Genomic DNA, 27,536 nt, shown 5'->3' on the forward strand with positions numbered 1-27,536 from the left:
TCGGTTGTCTAATTGCATAATCGAGTTACAACCGATCGGATGGGTGGGGGGGGAGAGAACCAGACTGAAGAACGAAGTGGCATTTCCAGCACGCACGGTTTCACCTTTATGCTCTACTCAGCCGTGAACATGTGAGCCTTGTATTAAATTAACTGTCCACAATTAACCCCCCCCCCCCCCCCAGCAATGTCACGGATTGCCTACCTTTTTGAGCATGTCTTTTCTTTCCTGTCTCGTTTATGCAGTTAAGTGTAACAGAATGTAATTTGCACGAATCTTTAATCAATTCTTATACAAACGAGTGAATGTCCTAAGAATAAATTTAATCGATGCATCATTACATGACTTGTAGTGGGTTGCTTAGTTTTTCATAGTTTAAATATTCTGTCTTCTGATGAGCTACCAATAATTTGTAAAAGGTCGTGATCAAATTGGTGAGCCCAGGGCTATTTACTGATTTTGCTGCAGGCCAGATTTACCCTGCTTATCCATATTCACACTGCTCGAGTGAGTTCCCATTCCAATATCCCTACAAACAATAAAAGCATATTGTAGGTGGTTACAACTTTCATTGGTCTGCGAGTGTGTAAGCGGGCTCACTCAAATTGTGTTGTGTAAAAAAAATAGCAAGAACTCACTTTTTGGAACGGTATATTTTAAATAATAAGACTATCCATAAACGTTTGAGAAATGTCTTATAATATAAAATTCTTTATTGTATGTACAAATGTATAATAAAAAACGTAGCATTTGTATGCCCATACACTTAACTGAAGTTATGATTTGTAGAACATCTTAAGATTTAATTTACAAAATAAAGTGTTTAAAAAAAGGTTTGTGGCTTTTGTAAGCGTACTGTTCCGTTTGTAATAGGTTCCATTGTGGCTTCTCTGGCACAATTGATGTGCTTTAGACTTGCAAGACTCAACGAAAAATATTAACTGGATCACGATTTCCAACAAATTCACCAACAGCCAGTTGTAAAAGTTAATTTCTGCTTCACAACAAATAACTTGACAATCGGGCCTTGAAATTGAACATACCTCAGCCTTGATGGAACGGTTTGTGCGGTGCTTAACCTTTATCTTGAATTTCTTATCTAGGTACAACAAGCCTCAAGCCAGATATAAGTGAAGTCTACAAAGGTTTAACAAATGAATTTGTCCAGGGAAGTTTCAGTCTTCAGGAATGTCTTAAATGAGGGCAAGCTCAATCTTGATTTGAAGCTTTCGTGACTGCAGGAATCCATACTCTTTGGTTCTTTCGGTAAAGTCACGTAGGGAGAAAAAATAACAAATCACGACGTTTCGATCGCAACGCAAGCAATCGTCATCAGGTGAGACAACCACAGCAGTTTCATTGCTGTGGTTCTGTTTTCTTGCTGTGGTTCTGTTTAATTGCTGTGGTTCTGTTTTATTGCTGTGGTTGTCTGTTTTCTTGCTGTGGTTCTGTTTTCTTGCTGTGGTTGTCTGTTTTCTTGCTGTGGTTGTCTGTTTTCTTGCTGTGGTTGTCTGTTTTCTTGCTGTGGTTGTCTGTTTTCTTGCTGTGGTTGTCTGTTTTCTTGCTGTGGTTGTCTTTTTCTTGCTGTGGTTCTGTTTTCTTGCTGTGGTTGTCCCACCTGATGACAATTGCTTGTTGCGATCGAAAGGTCATGATCTATTATTTTTCCTATCTACGTGACTTTACCGAAACAACCAAAGAGTATGAGGGCAGCTCAGCCAATTGCATTATTGAGCGGTTGGCCTCGTAGGGAGAACAATGAGTGCCTGCAGTAAAACCCACCACCCATAACCAGGGGGATAACACTAACAAGCCCAGCATAGATGGATTCTAGAATTCGGTTGGGTACTGTCATCTCCTGGCCATGTCCACAGCCCAAACGAAAGTATAAACTCATGACAAGTCGAGACTGCCTAGGACTGTAGCTATGAGAAGAGCTGTTTTGGGTGCAGTCTTCCTTTAACTGCAACCCACTATGGCTCTTGGGACTGATTCTGACATTATTCTAAGAACTGCTTAAACGTTGCCCAGGTGGGTCTCACATCCCAAGCACTAATTGGGGGGCTCAACCCTGCTTGGGTTCCAGGATCTTGGCTATCCCCCTCCCCAGTGCAGTCTGATTGTTATTGTAGACACGGGCCCCCATGGGGGTATGCATCCCAATGTGATGACTTGAGAGACACGGAGTGCTCCCCATATGTTACCTCCACCAAAAGTGGCCTGCCCATGGGTTTTTCTATAGCATACCCATTTTTATTGGAAGAAATTTTGTATCACAATGGTACCCAAAGTTCCAACACTACTTTGACCCAGTGAAATCAAGTTACCTTGGCATGATAAGTGCAGCATGCTAGACTATCACGTGCCCATTTTCTTGAAAAAAAAATCACACTACATTTCATCACACGGATTCGGACATGAAAATAGTTGCACAGAGACAACCCATTTGCCACAGCCTACACTGCCATTGGTACTGATACAGCTTTTAAATATCTACCAAACGTTCCTCCCCACACAAGGCACTGCTGCTGCAGCCAAGGTGACAGCTGGTTCTGCCAGTGGCCATGAGGGTCCACAGTGAGGCTATGCCAAAGGCTGCAGGGCTTGGTGACGGAGAGGACATTATGAGTGGGGCCCAGCTGCTGACACCAACTCCTCGAGCTGCAGACGCTGGGTCTGCTCCATGTCCTCCACTCTCCGTTTGAGCAGCACCAACTCCCTCTGGTGCTGATCCTCCTGCTCACAACATGAAAAGCTGTCATTCGCATATATGGCATGGTGTCGCAATGGTTCATATCATACTGTGCTGTATTTGAAAAAAGATGTGTGGGAATGGAAGCTTGCTGCCTGGCAGGACCCCAAGTGAGGGCACTTGATGCCATACACATCCCAGTGTTGGTAAGTGGATGGTGGATCTCATGCCACCCCCCTCGAATGTGTATTCCATGCAAATGTGAGGCAGAGAGATAGAAAAGGGAGATGCATAGGGGTGGAGAGGGGGTGGATTCGGGAGAGGCAAGAGTGAGATGCAGTGGAGCTGTGGGGGGTGATTGAAGGAGGGGGTGGTGAAGGTGGGGGGTGGAGAATGTGTTAGTGGGTTTGCACACCTGCAGGTCGATGAAGGTGCTGTGGGGAGGCAACCAGGAGAGCCCAACTCCAGCACCAACCGCTGACGTCCCAGGCAGGGGGAGGGAGGCGCTGGGCACCAGGATTCTCCGGAACTCTTCGTGCCGACGCTGCAGGTCCCTGAACTTAAGCCGGAGCCGGCGGTGCTCATCAAAGGGAGCTCCTGACCTGCAGGGACAGCCAGTCAGCTGCTGGTGCACGAGCCGTGGACCAGAGCTACCAATAAGCCTGCAATGTGCATGCGCTGCTATTGAGGCAACTTCAGTTGCTGACATTCCATTGGTATTGGTGCCTTTACGAGGCCGTGGCTAGCAAAATTCAGCGACTTACAATTTCGCGCAAAAGGAATTGCCACTTGGATTGTAACAGCTTACATGAGTTTGAAAGTTTGTATATACGCACCGTAGCATCCTAATATCTGCAGTTTTTTAATGTTTCCACTGCTTTGTTTGCACTGGTTTTGTATTGGGATTTCCATACACGTGTTTTGTGTGTCCATTGACTACTTAACCCCTTGGTTAATATGTATTGCCTTGACAACTACCACCACTATTGCAGCTACATGCAAACATTAATAAACACAGCTCACTGATGCAAAATAGTTATTGAAATACAAAAGTATTTTGTCTACATTCACTCTCAATGGAAAGAGATATCTGAACTGGTACTGGGCTGGGCTGCTCTTCACAAACCGGCATTAACCAGGTTGGTGAAGTATGGTCAAACCCTGCACCCCCCCCCCCCCCCCCCACCATTTGATTGACAAGTGCTGAACATTACAAACTTCATAGGTGATGGGCGTCATGTCTAGATTCAATTTCGTCAAACTATTTGGTATAAAAAAAAAGTCCTCACTTGATGGCATTCCTCTCCGCCTCCAGCTGCTCCTTTGTCGCCTCCAGAAGCCGCAGTTCGTCCACCACCACCTTCTGCTGCTTCTCGGCCAGCTGCTTTCTCTAAAGCACGGCAACATAAGCATCAATTCACATTGATAAGCGTGGTCAAGTATGTAAACTAAATAACTCCCATCACCAACAGGGTGTGGGGAGGTGTTTCATCTATTCATCTAGCAGTAGATTGGCAAAGGGTTGTAAGCCATTAGAGGCCATTTGAGATCTGGTCCTTCAATGGAGTGCCAGTTTAAATAAGTATAGCAGTTGTCTTAAATGTGTGACATCACTGGGCCAATTTAAAGGTGTTTTTTTTCCCTCCTACACAAAGTATACACTTATGACAAGTCGAGACAGCCTAAGACTGTAGCTATGAGAAGAGCTGTTTTGGGTTCAGTCTTCCTTTAACTGCAACCCACTATGGCTCTTGGGACTGATTCTGACATTCTTCCAACTAAGAACTGCTTAAACGTTTTACCAATTACGTTATTTTAGTCTTAGCATTAATTGCAAAATCACAATGCACTGCTTGTGACATGTTTTCTGAAATCCAATTTCCACCAGCTTGTGTGGCTTAAGTGCAGATTGGGGTCAAGATTTTATTCTGTTATTAATAATGAGACCTGAATTATCTCATGTTTAATTCAGCCTGTTAGATGTGCAGGATTCCCACATTACAAAGTAGATCTAACATTTGGGTCCTTCCAAAGACCAGACATTTTCCACGTGCTACAAATTGTATATGAACTGGGTGAGCTATAAAAAGAATAGAAGCTAGGCTTGACATGGAAGTTGGCAATACAACTTTCCACCCCTTTAAAATTTTTTTTTTTTATATTAGTCTTCCACATTTGTTCTATTAAAAAAACAAGCATGCCTGTGAATGTGCGCATGTGTGGGATTGGCACCTTTTTGTGCGCCAACACAATACGATTCAGCTTCTCCTTTGCACGACACAGCTTGGCATCGAGCTTGTGTTTCTCCTGGAGCCAATCCAGCCGCTCCTCTTCCAAGGACCTGGCATTCACCCACGCACTCGGTTAAACCACAGCTGGATCAAAAATGGTCAACGAGCACTGACAATCCACCTTCAGATGAGTGGAGTAATGGGTTTCTTCGTTGATCAGCGAGTAGGCAACCCACATGGCTTATTAATGAGGGGGGGGAAATATATTGGGCAAGTAACTAGAAGAGATGGAATAAAACATGAAGAATTTGGTCATTGGCTACAATTAATCCACTTCTGCAGGCCTGGCCAGGCCATTACCATCTCTCGCCATCCCACAAGCAGATTCAATACAGGTGTCAGGCTTAACGAGAGTTTCTGCAAAAAATCGCTCAAGTGAAATTTGTTAAATGATCATGGGGTTTTCCCATTGACTCACTCCCGTGTTAAAAGCCGAGTTATGCTTCAGCCTCAAAATTGCCCACTCTTGAAAAACTTTGTCAACGAGAGAATCACAATTTTATAATAAAGTAATAAAACATCAAATGTAACGCCACACACGAAGAACCAGTGGTTGCACGTGCCCGTCCTCGGCGTCTGCAATTCATTAGCGCCACCTCTCATCGGTCTCCCCCACCCATTACCTCTGCGCCTGACCCTGCACCCTCTCCGCCTCGTCCTGGGCCCGCCGAGCATCCTCGCGGTGCCGCTCGGCCACCTCGCGCAGACGGGCGCCACTCGCCTGCAGCTCGCGCTCGGACACGGCGAGCTGAGAGACGCGCGTACGCAGACCCTCCACTTCCTAGAGATGCACAGCAAAGACAATTACACACGCAGACACCCAAACGTACACAAACGTACCCAAAAGACGCAGCCCGCATACAACCACACAGACTGTTGGGTCAGGTGCTGTTAGCGAGCACCCATGAAGGCAGGCACAGCACACGAGGGGGTGGTGTGGCCAGCACCACCTGTCTCCCCGGTGCTGATGTTTACACACCGCACCCAGGTAACTCGTCATTTAAGGTTGGGTCAATCCGAGGCCCAGAATGTTCAGATATCACTCGTCACTTGTGTTATATTTAAAAAGACATTAATGTGCACACATACAGAGTACTGCAATCATGAATAAACACACCGAGTAATATTTACACGCAGGTGGGACATGTCCACCTGGTAGTGAAAGGATGCATCAAATATGCAATCTACCAGGCAGAAAAGGCCCATCTGATAACATGTAAAAAGTCTGCTGTGTTCAAAGAAGTCTAGTATTTAAATTCATAATGTAAAAATCCATACAGATATTAAATATTGTTCTGGATTTTTTTTTATTGGACAGTCAATGTCAAAGGACCGATAACATTGAAGTTAAACTATTAATTATGTTTGACTGTATACTTGGTTTGAAACACTGAACATGTTTCTGTACAGATGGTGCACATATCCATAAACCTGAGATGTACATATACAAAAAAAGTACATCGGTTATATTATATGCACAATACATAATCTCTTCTCATTGGGGAGCTGTGGTTCAGAGGTCATTAGCACACTACACTATGAACCCAGCGACGGGAGTTCAATTCCCAGCCTAAGCCGATGGCCCTGGGTCCCCGCTCTGCTACCAACAAAGTGTGATGAAGTATGGTACAAAAAAAAACTCCCATGAATCTTCTTGGTTCTTTCGGTAAAGTCACGTAGAAGGGAAGTAATAAAATAATAAAAATAAAAAATAATAAAATAATTCTCACGACGTTTCGGCCACAACGCAAGCAGCCGTCCTCAGGTGAAGAATGAAACACCACCAAGCTTGGAGCGTATATTTCATTCTTCACCTGAGGACGGCTGCTTGCGTTGTGGCCGAAACGTCGTGAGAATTATTTTATTATGTTTTATTTTTATTATTTTATTACTTCCCTTCTACGTGACTTTACCGAAAGAACCAAGAAGATGAATCCCTGCAGTCACGAAAGCTTTAAATCGAAACTCCCATGAATGACAAGGGGTAAGGAGGCCTTCATCCAGCATTTGGAATTATAAATGTCTGAAATGATGTTGTAATATCTCTTCTAATTGTGAATTAGATGTTGTATACGGACCTGCTGCAAATCTGCAGTTTGCTGCTGTTCCTTTTGCATCGCCTCCAGCTTGGCCGTCAGCTGTTGTACCTTGGCCCTGTGTAATCACATTATTGCAGAGCCATCCCCAGTGTTGCAACACAGCTGTCGTCTCTTGCCTATGGCCAAATCACCTGGCATGCACCCGCTCTCGTCATACCTGGGAAGCCAAGCGGGGTTGAGCCTGGATAGTGCTCGAATGGGTGACCGCCACACGTGCCAAATTTGTATCTCTGTTACATGAAAGTGAAACTGATATTTGTATTTCTCAGTTGGAATACAGCCATGTTAAGTACGTAACAAAATACAAACAAAAGATCCATTGTAGAATGGTCTGAAAGCATCAACTATGTATACTTGAGAACGCAGTTTAAATGCATGCGAGTGAATCGTATGTATGTTGAACTTCTTTCACACCGTACGTAGCCAGAATAGAATCAGAATATTTATCCATACTGGAGAAATCCGATGAGCTATAAAGTTATTTTTCCACAGATGTCCAGTAGGAGTGCAAAGTATAGGAAAGGTAAACAAATCACTTAAAAATCTATATTAATAAAACTAAACTAATGACTACCTTACCAGGTAAAACCCACTAAGGTGCGGGGGGGAAGGACAACAAACTAAACGTAAAAAGAAGTTTCAACGAAATTAGTTTTCAATTTAGCTTTTTAAAAAACGTGGATTCAAAGCCAGGATCTCGGCGGTGCCGGGGCTCAGCTCTCCAAACTCTGAGCAGCCCAGCCACCTGCAGGCGGTGCGGCTTACTTGAGCGTGGCGCCATCCCGTCGCAGCCCCTCCTCGGCGGTGCGCGCCACCCGCGCCGTCTCCTCCAGGAGCTCGCGCTCCGACTGCCACGATGCTTCGCGTTCCACCGCCACGCGCTCCAGCTCCGCCACCTGTGCCTCCGTCTCCACCCTGCAGCAGCAGCAGCCAAAACCGACAAAAACACGTGAAGACCGATCAATGCTCAGCCGATAAGTCATTATCCTATGGCAGGGCCCGTTGTGGTGTTACGCTGTTTGTTACATCTTGGAGTGATGAATGGCCGTGCGAATTACAAAATTGAACTTGCGATATATTGATTGTGAGGCACGTTGTAACTAGAAACCTCAAAAGCTGTCTGACCACTTACATCGTTGCAGGAAATTAAATAAGCACGTGCACAGGAACCTATTATTGCGTATTAGGGATGGGAATTTATGACTGCTTCGTCCGTACACTTGCTCCTGCGCCACAGAGAGTTTCTGGAAGCCCTCGCTGCGCGCCGCCTGTACCCGCCGCATCATCTCCTGCTCCTTCTCGGCCAGTGCCGCAGCCTGCCGCTCCAGGCCCTCTCGCGCCGCCTCCAAGTCACCCTGGGCAACTAGACACACGCACGAGGGCAACGGGACATCACGCAAGCGTCGGGAGACCTCACGTGGAGCACAGCGGAAACCTGTAGGGGTGGGGGGGGCGGGGTAGGAGTAGGGGGGAGGGAGACGTTGGCAGGAGCGTGGCGCGTACGGTCCAGCTGCCCCCGAGCGCCGTCGCGCTCCCGCTCAAGCTCGGCGCGCGCTCGTCCGGCATCCACTCGCAGGTTCGTCATCTCCAACTTGTGCGCGTGCTTCATCTCTTCCAGCTGCACAAGCGACAACACGAGCAGCGGCACTCGGATTAGTTCATCCCAATCGTCTGCTGGGCACCGATGACGCATCGATTCAGCCGTTTAAAACAGAATTTTACGCTGCAGGCAGGATACATGCGTTGGATCGTGCATGAGAATCAATTATTTACAAACTGTGCCGGTAATACACCAATTGCGTTGTTATATTTCAAGCTGTGAGCGAACAAAACTGTACAAACGTGACAGCATATACAACAACCCACACAAGACAGAGCATTTATAGCTCGGGGTGAGCAGCTACAAAATGGGACCTTTTTTTAAATTGTCATTGTCCTGTTTGCCTTTGGTCGTTCAGTGGTCCGACACTGGTGGTGAGACTAGCCCCTGAAGAAGGCCGTCTCTGGTGTAGACCAATCAGTTTCAAAGACAATGCCATATATTATCAGAGCATGTTTGTTTGCATGTTCACCACAAGTGCATGTAGTTAATGCGAACTTGAGTCCTTGAAAAAGGTTTATATTTGGTGTTTGAACGTCTTAACTTTACATTTTTATTTAAAGCTTTCGTGACTGCAGGGATTCATATTCTTGGTTCTTTCGGTAAAGTCACGTAGAAGGGAAATAATAAAACCTATTAATAAAATTATAAAACCTATTCTTATTTTTTCATACTTTGATACTGGCAAAAAAGGTACCATTTATAATCTATAATAGTGCCGGCGCTCTGCGGAAGGGCTGAGGCACCTTGTTGTTGAGGGAGGAGGCTTCCCGCTCGGCACGGTTCTGTTTCTTCGACAGCTGCAGGCACTGCTCCTGGGAGAGGCGCAGCTCCTCCTCCAGCCGCTCCACCTGAAGCTTGAGAGACTGCCCCTCAGCCTGCACAGGGGCACACGACACACGCACGTACACAGCGGAGGGCGCGGTGGGGTCAAGTACAGGCGTGAAATTGTTTTACAGCACGGAGTAACAACACCAAAAACCAGTCGCGTTATTAAGTCCTTTGTTTTCCCCAGGAATCATGAACGGAGGATTGCTTAATTCATTTATTTAGAGTTGCTTTTTGTGTTTAGATTGTCGTCCTCCCCCTGCACCTCTCATTAGCACGGTTGGCTACGTATGGTCTGCGAAAGAAGTTCAACATACACACACACTGAGGGCCAATCTTTTTTTGATGAGGATGCTGCTTGAGAAGATGGACCAAAACAGTACACCTTTTGACGGAATAAGCTAAAACGGTTGACATTTGTGCAAAATAAATACGGGACACGCAGTGGGATTTAAATTTCAGTCGTTACGACACATTTCAATTGGTATAAAGCTAAACAAATAAACAGATTAATATAATAACGTTCTCTGTAAAGTGAGCATTTAAAAAAATTATCTGCTTGGCATATCTGGGCCTTAAGCATCAATTTCCATCTCAAATCGCCGCATCGCGTTGAGCGAGCGCGTGCGAGCAAAGATGTCACCTCGAGTGCGCGCACGTTGGCCTGGGACTCCGCAATCTGCCGCGACTGCATGCGCTGCACAGTTGTCGGCCTGCAGGCCCGAGTTGCCGCGCTGCGCCTGCAGCTCTTCCAGCTCCGTCTGCAGCCCCCGCACGCGTTGCAACAGCTGCGCCCGCTCCCGCAGGAGCGCCTCGGCACGACGGGCCTCCGCTGCCGCCTCCCCGCCCGACAGACGCGACTGCAGAGTCGCCTTCTCATTCTCCAGCTCTGAAAGCTGCAGGCGTTACCCCCCCCCCCCCCCCCCCCCCCCCCCCCCACCGGCCACCACCCCACACACGACAAGACACGGACCTCTGATTAGCGCGGTTGGCTATGTACGGCGCAAAAGAAGTTCAACATAATACGCGAGAGATGGCGATTTGTGTTTAGGATGGGTGGCGTGAGCGTTATCATGTTTTACTATTAAACTAAGGGGTATATTTTCAGTATCATCATCATCATCAAGTTTCAAGATTGTTGTTTGACTATGTGAGAACTCAAGAGACCAGGATAGTCTCGTTTGCAAAAGTGGCCTGCCCGTATGGACGAATTATGATCATCATTATGATCATCAGGGCTGCCCAGAATACCACGCAGAGCCACCATATTCATTAATGACAAAAGACAGGCCCATTGTGGGGCCTTCTTTGTGTGAAGCCTGATGAAAATTGCCCTTTTTGCGCCCCAATCTCATACCACTGACATAAATACCGTGAGCAGAACAAAATAACTTTGCAGTATTGTGGTTTAACACTAACTATAATCTTCAACAGCTATGCTATGAAGTGATGTCTCATAATTAAACAGTAGTCATATATGGGACAGCATTATAGATGGGTACAACTTTAATCTACAGCAGAGTTACTGACATGTTGTGGTTCTATGACTTATCATATTGCTTGGTGGTAGTTATGTATTTGGTAGCGGTAGTTATGTTTTTGGTGGTAGTTATGCAGTAGTTGGTGATGGTAGTTTGCAGAGGTAGTTATGTAGCTGATGGTGGTAATAATGTGGTCAGTAGTAGCTATGTAGTTGTTGGTGGTAGCTATATAATTGGTAGCAGTTAGTTACAAAGTTAGTGGAAGGTATGACATGGAGAGTGATGTTTACAAATTGTTGGTATTTAGTTGTGCAGTTGGTGGCCATGTAAACCTGTGCTTGGTGTTTGAGCAGCATTTCCTCGAGCACTCGGCCGTGCTCAGCCCGTTGGTGCTCGAACTCCGACTTGAGCACAGTCTGCTCGTAGCGAAGCTTGTTAAACTCGCCGCGGTAGCGCTCGGCCTCCTGCGCACATCCCACATTACACAACCACGGCACGAGTGGGACACGCGGGGCATTGCTACGCCATCACAAAGCTGTGTCATCATCATCACCATCACGACCCATGGGCAGATAGCCCGTAGGTGTGTCCACTGCACGTCTTATCAATTGATTCCACTTTCCTCTGTCCTCCTATACCTAACTTAATACAATTACATCAAAGGTTGTGAAGTGGTGGCACAGTGGTAAGCGCACTGCACCAAATCCCGACACCTACGCTCAATACCAGCACCCTGTTAGCACACGAATTGCAAGTGATATTTAAACCCAAACTGACCGAGCACTTTCTTCTTCAACGCGCACCGAGCAGAGCAGCAAAGTATGTTGCAACAAGTCCCACGGCCAACCCGGCGTGTGAAGGCTGTCATCCAGCAGTAGATTGACAAAAGGATTGTAAATTAATTACATCAAAGTAGGAGACCAATTCTAATTAAACACTGTCACCAGCATGGGAACCCCTTATTCGTGCAGTAGAGAAGAGAAATACCGATATCCTGACTAGTGACAGCAAAGGCATTAGAGTCTTCACGTCACAATCAGCTACCAGCACTGTGCTCTGCATTAGACATAAACAAGGGACTGAGCTCTCAACCTCATGTAAACTATGCTAAAAAACATGTTCTATTTGACCAGGTAAGGCCCACAGCTATACAACTAGATTTCAGAAGCGACCTGGCCACAAATGATAGCTCAACGAAGTGGCTTATCACGTGGAGATGTATAGCAGCCAGATACTCTAAATGCGTGTCGATTCTAAATGGGGAGGGATAAACCGGAAGACCAGGAGAAAAATCCACGCGACCACGGGGAGAACATGCAAACTCCAAATATACAGGCTCAGGCTCAGGATCGCATCCCCGACCTCCTGTATACCAGGTGATGTCGTGGTCCCTTAACCCCAGCACCTCACCTCCTCCTGCCGACGAAGTCTTTCTCTCATGGGCAACTCCAGCTCCTGCTGTATCTGAGCTTTTAGCAGCTCCAGCCTCTGTGGGGTCGGCACCTATGACACCAACACCAACATAGACGGGGGTGAGGAAGTAGCGTGGGGAATGCAGCATGGCCAAACTATATAGCTTTGCATCACACATGTGCAAGTGTCGCTAAACAGGCACAGGCTTCTTTGTCTCTGTTGACATAAATTTGAATGTGTTCCTTCCATGGGACTGCCATTATCGTGATTGGAAGCGTACAGCTGGCCGGCCTCGTCACACCTGACCATGCCAGGTCGAGACTGATCGGGGCTTTCTGCTCTAGAGAAATGGACTGCTACCGCTCGTGACCAGCTGGGGCAGAAGGTGCTACACGACCGTTCGTTGTCAGTCCAGTGCGATAGCAGTCGTCGTAGTTGGGAGTTAAACCTGGCTGCGCAGCTCCTCTATCTCCCGGGTCTTGTCCAAAAGCTCCCCGCGCAACTCGGTGACCATGAGCTGGAAGCGCTCCTGCAAGCTCTGCTTGTCGGTCACAACTCGCTTGAGCTCAGCCTGAGTCCGCAGGCTCTCATCCTGGAGCCTGTGCACGCACAAGAAGAGATCGACATCAGCACCCCTTCGTCATCACGCGTATCGCCCAGCACGCATCGTGGATGCACACCCGCGCAGAGGGTTAATTTAAATGGGGCTTTATGAAGCCATGGTATCTTTATGCTCAATTGAGCGTGGCCAAAACGTAGAAAGAGATAACAAAAACACAGTGGAGCTAAAAAATCACCGTCGGAGCATTTTAACGAGGAGTTTTACATCCCCATGCCTCCCGCCCCCGTGCCTCCCGCCCCCGTGCCTCCCGCCCCCGTGTCTCCCCTCCCCCGTGTCTCCCCTCCCCGTGTCTCCCGTCCCCGTGTCTCCCGTCCCCGTGTCTCCCGCCCCCGTGTCTCCCGCCCCCGTGTCTCCCGCCCCCGTGTCTCCCGTCCCCCGTATCTCCCCTCCCCGTATCTCCCGTCCCCGTGTCTCCCATCCCCGTGTCTCCTGTCCCCGTGCCTCCTGCAACCCTCTCTCCGATTAGCATGGTTGGCTACGCACAGCGAGAAAGCAGTTCAACATCGAGACATTGGTGCGACCCACCAACCCTCACTGCCTCCACCGTTTGCTGGATTACGGGCGTGCACACCCGCCACCACCGCTCGGCTAATCCACCATAACGGAGAATCGCGACTTAACGACGCCCCCGCACAAGCCCAGGCCGATTAGCCTCCTCCTGCTCTCTTCACCTCGTGTGCTCCTCCTTGAGCGTCCGGTAGTTGGTCTTGTGGTGCTCGCAGCGCATGCGCTCGTCCATCAGCATCTTCTGCATCTCCGTCTCGGGGCACAGCAGTGAGGACGCGCCGAGGCCCAGCAGCTCGGCCGACCTCAGCGGAGTCGCACGCGGCACGAAGTCGACTCCGGCTCCAGGCAGCTCCGTGGGCAGCGACGACTCCATGCTGGACAGTTGCGGACGTCAGGCGGAGGGTTTTTTTTTTCTCCCCCTTCGCTCTTGAAACTGAAACGAAGAAACAATGCGTGTTTTATTACGGGAGTTTGCAGCGTGTTGTTCGGGCACCGATGTTCCGACGTTTCGTTCAACGTGCCGGGAGCCACTTTAGTTGTCAAGTCTCAAAAAGGCGAGCTTCAACACTGTGGAGATGGAGTGATGAAATCAGCTCATACCCAAGGAACTACATGGAGTGTTGCATTGCAACAGGTGGCGGTGGCGAAGGCGTGTGGAGGCCTTTGTGGATTGACTCGTAATTTTGTTGTGTTTTTTGTCAGATCGCTCTCGTAAAATGTGTGTCGGTACACCCTCCTCCACCCGACACAGCCAATCAATGAAAACATAAACCAAACCAAATTGACAATAAATCGTGGTTTCGGGTGAGTCTAAGTCGTTTAGGTTGAAAACAAAAGCACGATAAGGACACCCTCGACTACAAATATTACATACAAACAGTATAAAGTTAATACCAGTGTGGTGAAGTATGGTCAAACGTCGGTGGCGTGAGGGAAGGCCTTCATCCAGACGCCTCGCTACATTCAAAGCAATAACTCAACGAGCGGGACCTATGGACAACCGTAGCTCGTGATCAATGTTCACAAAACACGACATTTGGTTGATGAACAATGATAAACAAAGAAAAATAATGATAATCAATGATAAATAAAGAGAAACAATGATAAATAAAGATAAACAATAATAAACAATGATAAATAATGATAATTAAATATAAACAATGATAAATAATGATAAACAATGATAAACAATGATAAATAAAGATAAACAATGATAAATAAAAATAAACAATGATAAATAAAGATAAACAATAATAAACAATGATAAATAATGATAAATAAAGATAAACAATGATAAATAATGATAAACAATGATAAACAATTATAAATAAAGATAAATAATTTTAAGTAAATATAAATAATGATAAACAATGATGAATAAAGATAAATAATGATAAATAATGATAAATAAAGATAAACAATGATAAACAATGATAAATAATGATAAACAATGATAAATATAGATAAACAATGCTGCGACCACAAACTTCCGCCCATTTAAATCCAACCGCCGCGAATCGAGAGTCGAGTAGTCGGTGTGGATCGATTCCGCGCGCGTGTCGTGCCGGTCGCAGAATCTATACTTAAGTCGAGATCAATGCAAATGTTAACAGCGTTTAGGATAGTTCCACAAACCAGCGAGAGAGAGAGAACGATAAGTTTAAACAAATAATCCCCAAAACGACATCGATAACGCCAAATTGTAAGCGAGGTTAAACGAAATAATCGATGGAATCGAATCGAATCGTGATAGAGGAAAAAATCGAATCGGTGGTGGCGGTGGCGGCTCAATCGCTCCACAAGCCGCGAACTCGCCTCACGAAATGAAAGAGTCAACGAGGTCGAATATTTATCTTCTTGGTTCTTTCGGTTAAGTCACGTAGAAGGGAAATAACAAAGTAATAAATAGAGTGACGAAAATATTATTTTATTATTTCCCTTCTACGTGACTTTACCGAAAGAACCAATAACATGAATCCCTGCAGTCACGAAAGCTTTAAATCGCAACTCGATGTCGCGGATCTCGTTTGATCCGATCGCGCGCGGCTCCAACTTTGCTCTGGCGATCGGCGGACGATCGATCGCTGCTTGTGGAGAGTGTCGATGTTGTGCGCTCACCCGGGGTGAGTTTGCCGCCTTTGGCGGGAGCGGTGGCGCCTTGCGAAGGAGGTTGGAGGCGGCGGCCGCGAGAGGCACCGTAACGACGGACGCGCCGAGCACGCGACGCGGGGAAGCAATGCCGGCGTGACGTCACGACGCACGTTTTAAACGTGTTAAAAAATGTCGCGTGACGTCACGACGTAACGTTCCAACAGCGCGATGACGTCACGGCGCATTCTCCCCCCCACCCCTTAAAAAAATGTAACCCTTGATGTGACGTCATGACGTACGGGATGTATGCCCGTTTCCAATGTGACCAGACGTCATGACGCCGTTTGACGTCACGACGTAACGTTCCAACAGCGCGATGTCGTCACGGCGTTCCCCCCCCACTTAAAAAATGTAACCCTTGATGTGTCGTCATGACGTACGGGTTATGCCCGTTTCCAATGTGACCAGACGTCATGACGCCATTTGACGTCCGACGCAGGTTAGTTACGTCAAAAGCGCGGTTAACACGCGGTGACGTCATGCAGTACGATTAATTTAGTGACGCAACAATAAGCGTTCGTCAATGACGTTGGCCTTAAAAAAAGATAACAGGCGACGTTTCGGGCAATAACACTTCTTCACAGCACAGCAAGGCCATAGCCATGGAGTCAACATTGGGGGGGACCGAATCTTCCAGAGGGTCTGGAGGTGCCGTCCCAGAAAAAAAAAAAATCTAAATTTGAAAACGAATTTCGTGCCTAAAATATTAAAAAATTCACTAACACATGGGATGGGCTTTATTTATTTAGTTTCTACAATAATGTCTAATAGTGTATTGTATTACATTGCTCTGTTTTTTCTTGTTTCATTGTATGTAATGGCAGAGATTATGGATTAATAAAGTACAACCAAAACCACAATCATATAAACAGAAATCTATTTATAGCGATATATTATAATTACGGCCTTGCAGCAGCAGAGCCCAAAAAGAAAAAAAAGTGTTAATATACCAATACGGTTTAGGGTCCACAATTCCAAGTCTACACTATGAGACATCTCCTTTACCAGTGGCAAAATATAGTAATAGGTTTTTACCTTTTCAACTGGTACAAAAACTGACATCTTTATACAAGGCATCATGTTTGCAATAACCACAACACATTTTGACTGCTTGTGTTGTGGTTATTGCAAACATGATGCCTTGTATAAAGGTGTCAGTTTTTTGTACCAGTTGAAAGGGTAAAAACCTATTACAAAATTCCAAGTCTATTTAATGTTTTTTTTTTACCGTCTTGTTTGTACAGAATCGTTCTCAACTGTGCATAGTTGTCAACGCCGTATCAATGCCCTACCTTATTACCGACCTCATTGGTCACCCCGTGCCTCTGATAAATCTCAACGTTTACCCTACAAAGCCCCATCATCACAAGGGAGAAAAACACAAAGACACAATTTTGCCCGTATTGAAACGGCTGTACCACCGTATGGACCTGAAAACTCAATTTCCCTGTACAATAATTAACCGTATGGGTTGACAGCTAGGACTGTGCCCATCACCTTAGACATCGGATCTCATTTCTCTCTCCATTAACGACTCGTACAACAACATCTGTCAAGCTCCCAGGCATCTGCCCAGCTGCTTCTCAGCTAAAATGGGGGAATCGCTGGATCGTCCATAAACTCAACCTGTGATCGATATTACAAATTGAGGTTTTCTCCTGGAATATTCTGTGGGGTTTCCTCGTGCGTGCAAAACATTGTTCAAAATGGAACGAGCCAAACATCCCCAGGGCAGGACCCTCTCCTGAAAGAGCGTTTGACTCGAGCGCTCGTTGAGAATTCCATAAATAAACTAGTTTGCGTAAATGTAAATGTTCTATTTTATTTTGTTGTGTGTGAGAGGGGGGGGCATCAACAGTAAAATATCTGCATGGTAGAGATAGATGCATGCATGTGTAGTGACGCACTCAGGGACACCAGGGGGAGGAGGAGGCACTCTATTTAAGCCTTCACAGGTTACAAGGGATAACGACAACTCTCAGTCAGGACAGCTGGCAGACTGCCTGAATAGAGAACGCCGAGACGGTGAAGACGTTGACGAAGACTCCAGCAGCCCGATGGGATTCCCCTCCAAGCAACATCCCCGACCCTTCGCTCGGGGTCCCCTTTTATCCTCCCGGCGTGGCCACGCCCCACCCGGGCCACGCCCCCCTTCTAGAACTTACTCGCTGGTTCCGTCACGTGCCCCCTCAATCACCTTTCCCATACATCAGGGTTGGGGAACCTTTTTTCTGCCAAGGGCCATTTGGATATGTATAACATCATTCGCGGGCCATACAAAATTATCAACTTTAGCCGGTTATATTTGGTCAAACATTTAATTAACTCACCAATAATGTGATGGCTGGAACTGCTTCTCTTTAGCGAGGCGTGTGATGCTAGCTGGTATTGATAATGTTGCTACTCGCAACTGCTTTTCCAGGTTTGCTCCTAGATTTATTGAATTTCGAGTCCCACCTGCGGTTGCCTTGGCAGGGCCAGACCAAATGATTCCACGGGCCTTATACGGCCCGCGGGCCGGACGTTCCCCACCCCTGCCCTACATCCCTCTCTGGCTTATCACGTGACCTGCTGACAGGGCTGCTGCAACTGCAGATCCCCTTCTCTGCCAGCAACCCGCGCTATGCTACGTAGTGACCCATTCCATGTCACTACACGTGGAATTACACTTGAGAAGATGTGAAGAGGCATACACGGAATCGAGAACGCATGTAAAGGTTAATGACATTGGAACTCTTTCAGTGGACTTGTACAAGGACACGCCACGAGGTTACAAATGAGTGACAGCCAAAAACCCAAAACATTGTCCACCAAGACATCCATTGAGAGATGGATGTCTTTACATCCCCATATGGCGGCAGCTTGGATGGCAGCATCCATCATCCAGCAGTGGGTTGACCCAAGCCCGACAATTAGAAACGAAAGCATCATTACAGTTCCATCTTTCACCATCTTTATTCATTTCCACCCTCCCCCACCCTTGCCACAACACTCGGATCCATTTTACCGTCCCGTCGGCCACCACAAACACTTGAAACATGGCACTCATTACAGTGTCAATACAAACGAACGTTTCGTAAAATGCCACCACAAATAAGCAATTCAAGCTCTGTATTAGCCACCCATTGGTGTTTGTTCAGCCAGCAACAACTCGAGCGATGACACAATAAGACAATCGTTTTAAATGTACAGCACACTTAGCGCATGGCATTCGACCCGCCAAAAAGGTGTCAAGCATTGGGAGGGGGGCAGGGGGGAGCTCTCACCCCCGTGCAAAGTCATACTTCCCTGGACAGGTTCCCTTCGCTTTACGCGGGTTTGTGCGATTTCACGTAAATGCGGCGAACCTACTTCCACCCAAAATTCGATATGTGCGGTTTTATTTAATTCGCATGCGGCTATGCCAGAGGTCGGCAACCTACAGCTCCAGAGCCGTATGCAGCTCATTTAAGGGCTTGTTTCGTTACGTTAAGGACCATCTTTTATTCACATGCATTGCAGCTTTTGAAATACAGGGACTCCTCTTACTTACATTGGACTTACGAACTTTCAGAGATACGAACAAACCTGTCCGTATGTCCAGTTGCCTGTTTGGACCGAGAGTCGTAAGTTCAACCGCCGCGCAATAGATGGCGGTGGTTGCATCTACATCTGCAGAACATGAAGAACCAGTGGCATCGAGATCTACAGAAGATGATGCAACTTTTAAAGCCATTCCCCGTGTTTAGTGTACATGCTGTACAACATGTTTGGAATCTACAGGAGTAAAGTTGGACTTACGAACAAATAAACTTACGAACAGACCTGGAACCCAACTCGTTCGTATTGTTTTTTACCGATTACATTTTTAAAATCTTGTTTTAGTTACCGACCCCTGGGCTATGCGGACGGATGTGGGACGTTGCACGTGTACTGTGTGCAGCGATTCATCAGGCAGCCGTCTTGTGCGGTTTGGCTTAGTGCGCCCCTTTTTTGGAACGCATCTACTACCGCAAAAACAGAGGGAAACCTGAATCAGTTGTAGTGTGCTACGAAACGTACAAGGTTCATAGTGCACGAACGCAATATTAAAGAGAAAAACTGCAAAAAGATGCTTAAGGGCACATATTGCACGCACGAACGGTGCAATTGTAAAGGATATTATTTGTTTGACAGCATTAATATCAGACAGCATGGCAACTACAAGTTTGGTCATAATCGGACTTCCATGTAAAGAGTTAAAGTACCATTTGAAGTTTCAAAATTCCGTATACACACTGCGCACGTTTGCATTTTCACATTTCAAAAAAGTGCAAGCATATACTCACATTGACCAATAACCAGATGAAGAAAAAAAAATACCTTCTCCGAATTTCAGCTCTCATCAAAATAAGCTAAATGCGAATTGTGTGCCTTCAAAAATACTGACATTTTCACAACCATGTGCTTTCCTTATTAGCAGTTCACACACAACACTAATACACCATCAAGTGTGCTTGCTCCAAGGGCTTTCGAAAAGGCGAGATGCCCATTAATAGCATTTAATCGTGTTAAGCCGCACGGAAAGTGCACAGAGGAAGGCATTCACGTTGGAGGTGCGGGGTGTGAAAAGATTGCGAAAGTCACTTGGCATCAGCAAAATGGAAACGCGTACCTGCTGCATGCGACATACCATCGCCACCGAACTGTGACACGAACCGAAATGTTCAGGAGGTAACACCGACTTCACACGTGCAAGTTGTCAAAACACTTTCCAGCAGGTTTTTTCTAACCCACCGTTCAACCTTTCCAACACCGTTAATTGCTTACGTTTCTGCCTTGCAGGCAATTAATTCAACATTTAAAAACGCGTACCTTCAAGTTAATATGCTCACCAACACTTAAGTTGTAAACTATTATGGACTACATCCTCCTGCATATGCAATTTCCCACGCTTTTCAATATAAAACGCACCAAAAAATAATTAGGCATGTTGTACTGCCGTTCGAATTTAGTCATCGCCACCCTAACAGTCTGCGCATGCCAATGGAATGTCTTTTAACGTAAAATGCGATAGGCATTTTTGGGTACTGCATAGCGACTTTAGCAAAATGGAACAAGACCTGCAGCAAGAAATTATTTAGATGTTTTGTAAACTTCCAAGGGGCGGCCTGTTGCTGCTGCAGAGAAAGCCAGTCGTAAGGGCTCGACTGTTGCAAAGCCGAAAAAAATAGGGCAACCTTGTTATCCTAAGGCGACCACACAGCCAGGATCTTTGCAGCAAGAGTAAGACTTAAACGTTAAATCAATACAGCACAGGTCAATGCACAGTGTACACAGAAAATGGCACTTAATTCAGGAGGCATATGTGGTTCTTCATGCAGCAGCACAGTGCACAGTAACGCTGCAAAAAAAACTTACTTTCAACGCAACGACGACAGACCAAATGTCGCAATTCCCCGTGAAATGTCCAATACGGACGGACGTCTATCAGCTTGGGACATCACACAAGGACACAAACGGAATCGTTGTTTGAGTTTTGGCAGGACATGAATTCCGTTTGGCAAGAATTTAGAAGAAAAAAAACACAAGGAAATGTTGGCAGAACGGCTGTTTTCTAGTTTCGTCGAGACTTGGAATGTTGAATGAGCCACTGGAGGGTAATATCTGCAGACACAACAAAAAACAATCCATATTTATCAGAGATAAGTAAAATGAATACGAGGTTTCACAACAAAGCAAAAGCCGCCGTTTGTAGCCCAGCCTCTGCTAAAATAAAACCACAACACATCGCCAATCGGTGTCTATCCCACCATGAGCTCATGTGTGCGTCAGTGGTGATGAACGTGTGCTATTTAGCGAGCAAGAAAAACCAAGGGCCTGTAATTGGAAACAAAAATCGATGCACTGCAAATCTCGCGCAATAAATCAGTGGCGCGCCGACTGAAGGGGTGGGAAAAACAACTTATCAAAAGAGCAAATGAATCGGCGGTGACATCACTCACCTATGTTGTCCTTCTCTTTGCAGGAAATGGAGTAGCAGCAGATCTCTCTGTCCTGAATGGCACACAGATTCCTGGAAGTGAAGGCAGTCGAGTTAGTGTCATTGCTTCTAAACCGAGGAGGCTGGCGCACGGGCATGACTACGCGCCAGCTCGTGAAACTAGAGCAAATGACAAAGTCCATCGTTAATTATTGTACAAGTTTCTTATTTCAATCTTACATTTTATCAATCAGCTGTTTTTCATCCAGAGCATTTGGAAGGTCCTTCTTGTTTCCGAGAACCAGCACCTGTAACAGAAAAGCCTTTTATGAACACGACTACTCCAAGGTAAAGGTAACCGCACCGAGGCTACGGGAGACAAATGCAATTAGAATATCCTATACATTTACGCCTGTGAAGCAATCCACCCAGAATGCGCCCCATCTCGTTACACCTTTGAAGCAGCCAAGCAGGGTTGAGCTTGGATAGCGCTAGGATGGGCCACCACCGTGGCAGCTGTTGCATGATTTAACACATTCCTGCGGAGGGAGCTGGTAGGAACGTTGGGTTGCTCGGTCAATGGCCAGGGTCAACGGCGGCGTGGTGTATTCCGCAAATATGGCCAACTGTGAGGGCGGGCACAAGCCGGCGTGAGTAGGTTAAACGTTGAATTTTATAAGGACACTACGGGGTGACCAGCCCCTCCCCACCCAGCACCACCCCTCCCACCCCCCACCGTCCCCACCCAGCCCCTCCCCACCCAGCCCCTCCCCACCCAGCCCCTCCCCATCCTCCCCTCTCCACCCAGCCCCGCCCCTCCCAGCCCCTCCCCATCCTCCCCTCTCCACCCAGCCCCGCCCCTCCCATTTTTGGATGCACGACGGACGGACAGAATAATCCCCTGTGGGCTAGTGTAACCAGAAGGTTCCTACCAGTATGAGTTGTCTAAACTAAACTAATTGTATTTTACCAGGTAAAGCCCACCAAGCTATATAGCTCTTTTTCAGAAGCAACCTGGCCACAAATTACAGCTCAACGAAGAGGCTTATCACGTGGAAATGTATAGCAGTCAAATACTCTAAATGCATGAAAGGAAAAATCGGAGGACCTGGAGAAAAATGCACGCAACCACTAGGAGCAAGACATTCAAACACCAAATATAGAGGCATCAGGGTCAGCATCGCACCCACGACCTATTATATACCAGGCGAGGTAGTTAACATCTCACCACCATGGCTGGCTCATTCTTACCGGGATGCCATGCAGCTGGGGTTTCTCCAGGAGATTGTTAAGCTCATTCCTTGAAGCTTCCACTTTATCAGGGTCCGCCGCATCCACCATGTACCTGTGACGGCACGAGACAGACACCGCAGTGTCGGCACTCGCGAGCGTCGGCAGTAAATCCGCCGACATAAATGTCAAAATGCCCACAGATCAACTGGCATAGATCATGTTGACAGTCATGTTCGTGACACGACGCGCATGTCTACTCTGTGCTATCCTCTGGCGCGTGCGCGCACACGCTGTCTCTCGTTTCGCAATGATGAATACAAAACAATTTTTTTTAGAATATTGCATTTGTATTCACGTAAATAAATCTGAATGATGAAAATGGATATTCAAGCTTTTATTTAATATCTGCAACATGATCGCTTGGTAATATTAAGCTTCAAATGTATTATTCAAGGTTCATTGGTGTGGCTGATAAAACCTTTCTTACACCCCACACTCCCCCCCCAGCATCTCTTGTCCATCCCGCAATACATATGGGATACACCACGTGGGGGAAAAGTGTGAACACCCACACCTCTTCCAACATGTCTGGCCAGCGTAGAAGAGTAGGTCAGAGATAAGCGTTGGGATACGCTCTCTCTCTTAAGAGAGCTCCTTATGGAACAAGCATTGTCAGGCATGCACCTTTTACCGTTGAGTACAATTTAAAATGAGTGTAAACCAGGTCTGGTGGATCTTACACGATGGCGTTTACTCCACGGCAATACCGCTCCCACATGCTCCGGAACCGGGGCTGTCCTCCGATGTCCCAAATCTGCACAAATTATAAACACAGTAAATCTCGCAGACGTGGTGGTGGTAACTGTTTTTACAGACACTTAATGCTTTACCAGACAATTACCATACTTGGTAAACACACAACATTATTGGATCAGTGGTTATTGATAATGAGATATAAACTCTGTTCAATAACTAAACAGGGCGGAGTGGTGACGCAGTGCACTGTGAACCCGATGACCTGAGCTCTATTCCCCGGCAGTGTTAACACATCATTTAACTTCATCAGTTAACTTTGGCAAGTGATATATAAACCGATCCTGGACCCCCCCCCCCCCCCCGCATACTTCACCAACCCACACTGACCAGTGTGGTGAAGTATGGTCAAACAACCCCGATGACTAACATGGCGTGGTCAGTAGTACAATGGGATGTATAAACCTACACAATGCAGTTCTGATGTAGTCATCAAGTCCACTGCCAGGAATACCATACATAGTTGGAAAACTCATGTTGATGGATTAGCTTTGAAATGAAAGACTTCATTAAAACTTAGGCCAGTACTGTAGCATATTTGGCACCGGTCCCTGGTGCAAGAAATGAAATGTAGTCCTCTGACAAATTTCCCCCGCTTCTCTTAAGAATGTTTACTTATTTATTTAAACTGGAGGAATCCGATGAGCTATGAAGCCTTTTCCACAGGCCCCTCCAAGCCGTGGGCCTTGGTGCAGTTACACCGCCTGTGCACACAATAGCACTGCCACTCAGGTTAGCATTGGCTCAGAATTTAAATGTGACCCCTCTTGAGTTCAACTGTACGAAAAAATGAATGTAGTGGCACAAGCAATAGATGTACAAATAGAAAGTTAGTTCTCATTCGCTCAGACTCTTATTTTAGTGGACATGGCCAAAATTCCTGAATGAATCTATTCATCAACATAGCTGGTTTTATTTCGATTTAAAGCTTTCGTGACTGCAGGGATTCATCTTCTTGGTTCTTTACGTGACTTTACCGAAAGAACCAAGAAGATAGCTGGTTTTGTTTTCATGTTCAAGATCAGCCTTAGCTCTGGTTTAGTCTGTTGACTTCGAATTGATTTTACAAATGTTTGATCAGTCGCCAGCTGGGAAACAAAAAGGGGCAAAACAGCAGGAATGTGCTCATCAATTGGAACTAGCATGAGGCGAATTTATGTCAAATGTGGAAAACATTAACAAGCTGACGGTTTCAGCCCGGTGAAGAATGACTGCACAAAAAGTCGCCACATTTAAATTTGGTGCTGCACTTGATTTGTCTGAGATTTAAACTCTCGATTTTCCTGTTATGCCACGACCATTCCTCTCATGTGGCAGTGGGAGTGGGCACATGCTACCATCTCTAATGTGTGGGCCTGAGGTGACGTGAAAGGATCCAGGGGTAGTTCTATGAAATCTGTTTCTGTGGGCTAGTCTCTTTATCGCGTGTAAAACCACCCTTTGCGCTGCTCTGCAAGACATCCGAGGAAGGCATTCATTTGTTTCAGGAGGTGACGACAACAGTGCACAATTTGGATAACAAAATTTGGGGAAAACACAGAAAAAAAATACAATATAAATTTCAAACGGAATATGTACCTTGATGGTTACATTGCCTTTTGATATTTTCCGCATGTTGAAGCCCACAGTGGGAATCATATCTTCATTGAACTGGCCGGACTGCAAAACCAACAACATAAAACACTCATCAAGCTATGAATGATTTAAATCCCCTTTGAAAAAGAAAACCCAAGAGGGTTCAAGATACATGTATTTTACACGGGAAACCTGGAATAAGAAACAGAGGCATGAAAATATATGAAGATATCAGGGCTATAAAAGCCAGTCCAAAAAAAAATACACCGGTACCCCAGAATCAATAAGCATACGTTCGTTATAAACGTGAACATGCTGCAATGTAACACATTAATTAGCACGTACGGCGCGCAAGAAGCTCAACATACATCCGTGCGTACGATCATACATATTAAACTAGTGGTAAGGAGCAGAATGCATAGCTACAAATGCAGCTTCGTATTAACTACTCCTACAAGCCTTCTGCTTATTATGGGTGCAGTCTGGGAGCCTAGGCGATGGCAGTGGTGGCCTCATCATGAATAACAAAAGGACTCATTACACATTCGCCAATAACACGCTGCCCTGAAAGGTAAAAAAAAACGTTGCTGACGTTTCGGGTAACGACCCCTTGAAGGGCAGGCAGGTGCTATTGATGGACTAACCGTGTTGAGAAGTGTTTAGGGGAGAAGTATGGGGCGCGGTAGTGTGCGGCCAACACCAGTGATATCGATTATCTGAACCGGTCCTGGGCCTCCCCTAGGTCGACTCAGCCTCAAATGAGTACCCGGTGTGTAAAAACATCGCCACTGGGGAGACAAAGGCGATCGGGCGTGGTGCTGACCACCCCACCCCCTCTCGTGTGCCACAGTGCCGGCCTTCACAGGTGCTGCTAACAGCACTTGCCCCCCAAGTCTGCTGTAGGCTGCACGGGGGACCTTTGTCTGTGTGGGGTGTGGCGCTTAGCTAGGAGGGTGGTGGCGCTTGGCAGGACCGCAGATCAGCGGGGTAAACAGATTTTATTGGTGGGTCATTCATTTTTTTGTTGTATATCAACACACGGGCACGAGCGAGTGGTGGAAATTCCCCGTTAGTGTGGCGAGGGAAAGTACATCCAATGCGGGCGAGTGGCGCAGTGGTGGATCGCAGGTTTGAGATGCCAAAATGTCCCAGTTTTGTAGGGGCGTGTTAACGAGCCGACCTATCATCTCTCTCTCTCTCTCAGAGGCGGATAAATCGAGTAACCGTCTTTGCGACGTTTATTCTTTTTGTGAAATAAAGAAAAACAATACGACCACCACCACCACCCGTGTTTCACTTTCCACAAATACAAACGCCAGGCCCGCATTAAAGCGATAAAACACAACAATAATAACGTTAAAGCCATAAAACACACCAATAGTAACGTTAAAGCCATAAAACTAAATAATAACAACGCAACCGAGGCGGTGATGCATTAACCACGCAGTTTTACGCGAGACGCCTTTCAAAGCGGGCAAAGTTGCCACCACAAGAGCTCCACAGACGTACGATCGAAACGATTCTCTCTTTCAACGCGACAACGAAGGGCGAACAGTGACACACACACACACACAATTTGTTTTAATAAATGCGAATGCGTTAGTTTACACGTGGGGCCTACCCAGGAGAGGGCTCGCCTCGCAGACGCGCAATGAGTAGGCTGCTTTACCGCAATAACGTTGACGAACGTCGTCTTGCCCGAGTACTGCAGCCCGACCAGAGTCAGCTCCATCTCCTCCTTCCAGAAGAGGGCCTTAAACCAGTCCAGCAGTCTGTTGATGAGCGCCAACATCTTTCGATAGCTTCAATTCGTCCACACACACACAAACACCACCACCCCCCAAAAACGCGATTTCGTGCCGCTTTTGCGCTGTGCCCCCCCGCCGGGCACACGGCTGATGTGGTGGCTGGGTCTGGTGGTGGTCGTGGTTGTTTGTGTTGTTGATGGTGGTGGTCGTGGTTGCTTGTGATGATGATGGTGGTGGTGGGATCTAAGAATCGCACGGCGCGTTCCTCCACTGCAGATGAGGGCGTGTGGTCACGTGGGTGCTCAGGCCCCCACCCCCCTCACCGCACCCCCCTCCCCCCTCCCCCGCGTGCACGCGCGCGCTATGCTGATCACGTGTGCGGATTCCAAAAGCGTGTGTCCGTGACGTCACGCGTCGCAGCAATGACGCTAAGAGAGGGTAGATGGTGGTGGGGGGTGGTGGTGGGGGTGGGGGGTGGGTGGTGGGGGGTGGTGGTGGGGGGTGGTGGGGTGGTGGGGGGTGGTGGTGGTGGGGGGTGGTGG

The 27,536-nt window shown here is 46.8% G+C and overlaps 2 protein-coding genes across 3 annotated transcripts; both read right to left on the reverse strand.

Moving 5' to 3' along the window:
- Window positions 1-262: 262 nt before the first annotated feature.
- On the reverse strand, window positions 263-15,786 carry LOC133351611 (centrosomal protein of 83 kDa-like). The gene is given in 17 exon segments (XM_061566934.1): window positions 263-2,736; window positions 3,108-3,294; window positions 3,982-4,082; window positions 4,925-5,033; window positions 5,607-5,764; window positions 7,062-7,137; window positions 7,848-7,997; window positions 8,301-8,445; window positions 8,586-8,700; window positions 9,429-9,560; window positions 10,154-10,213; window positions 10,215-10,406; window positions 11,324-11,455; window positions 12,402-12,494; window positions 12,853-13,003; window positions 13,698-13,966; window positions 15,652-15,786. Coding segments are annotated over 16 exon segments (2,124 nt in total). The 5' UTR covers window positions 13,907-13,966; window positions 15,652-15,786; the 3' UTR covers window positions 263-2,622.
- A 2,840-nt stretch (window positions 15,787-18,626) lies between these two features.
- On the reverse strand, window positions 18,627-27,292 carry LOC133351598 (ADP-ribosylation factor-like protein 8B-A). Of its 2 annotated transcripts, none has more exons than XM_061566915.1 (7): window positions 26,868-27,292; window positions 25,250-25,330; window positions 23,599-23,672; window positions 22,877-22,970; window positions 21,866-21,933; window positions 21,648-21,718; window positions 18,627-21,309 (listed from the first exon to the last, which is right to left on the reverse strand). In XM_061566915.1, the coding sequence occupies exons 1-7, from the start codon at window positions 27,036-27,038 to the stop codon at window positions 21,260-21,262; spliced, it is 609 nt and encodes a 202-aa protein (XP_061422899.1). In that variant the 5' UTR covers window positions 27,039-27,292; the 3' UTR covers window positions 18,627-21,259. The 2 variants fall into 2 exon arrangements, with proteins under 2 accessions (XP_061422899.1, XP_061422900.1); XM_061566916.1 differs by having other exon boundaries at window positions 26,916-27,290.
- Between the last annotated feature and the right edge of the window lie 244 nt (window positions 27,293-27,536).

Source organism: Lethenteron reissneri, chromosome 38 (assembly GCF_015708825.2).
Source record: "Lethenteron reissneri isolate LAM-NWPU_2019-01 chromosome 38, ASM1570882v1, whole genome shotgun sequence".
In the NCBI taxonomy this organism is placed as follows: Eukaryota; Metazoa; Chordata; class Hyperoartia; order Petromyzontiformes; family Petromyzontidae; genus Lethenteron; species Lethenteron reissneri.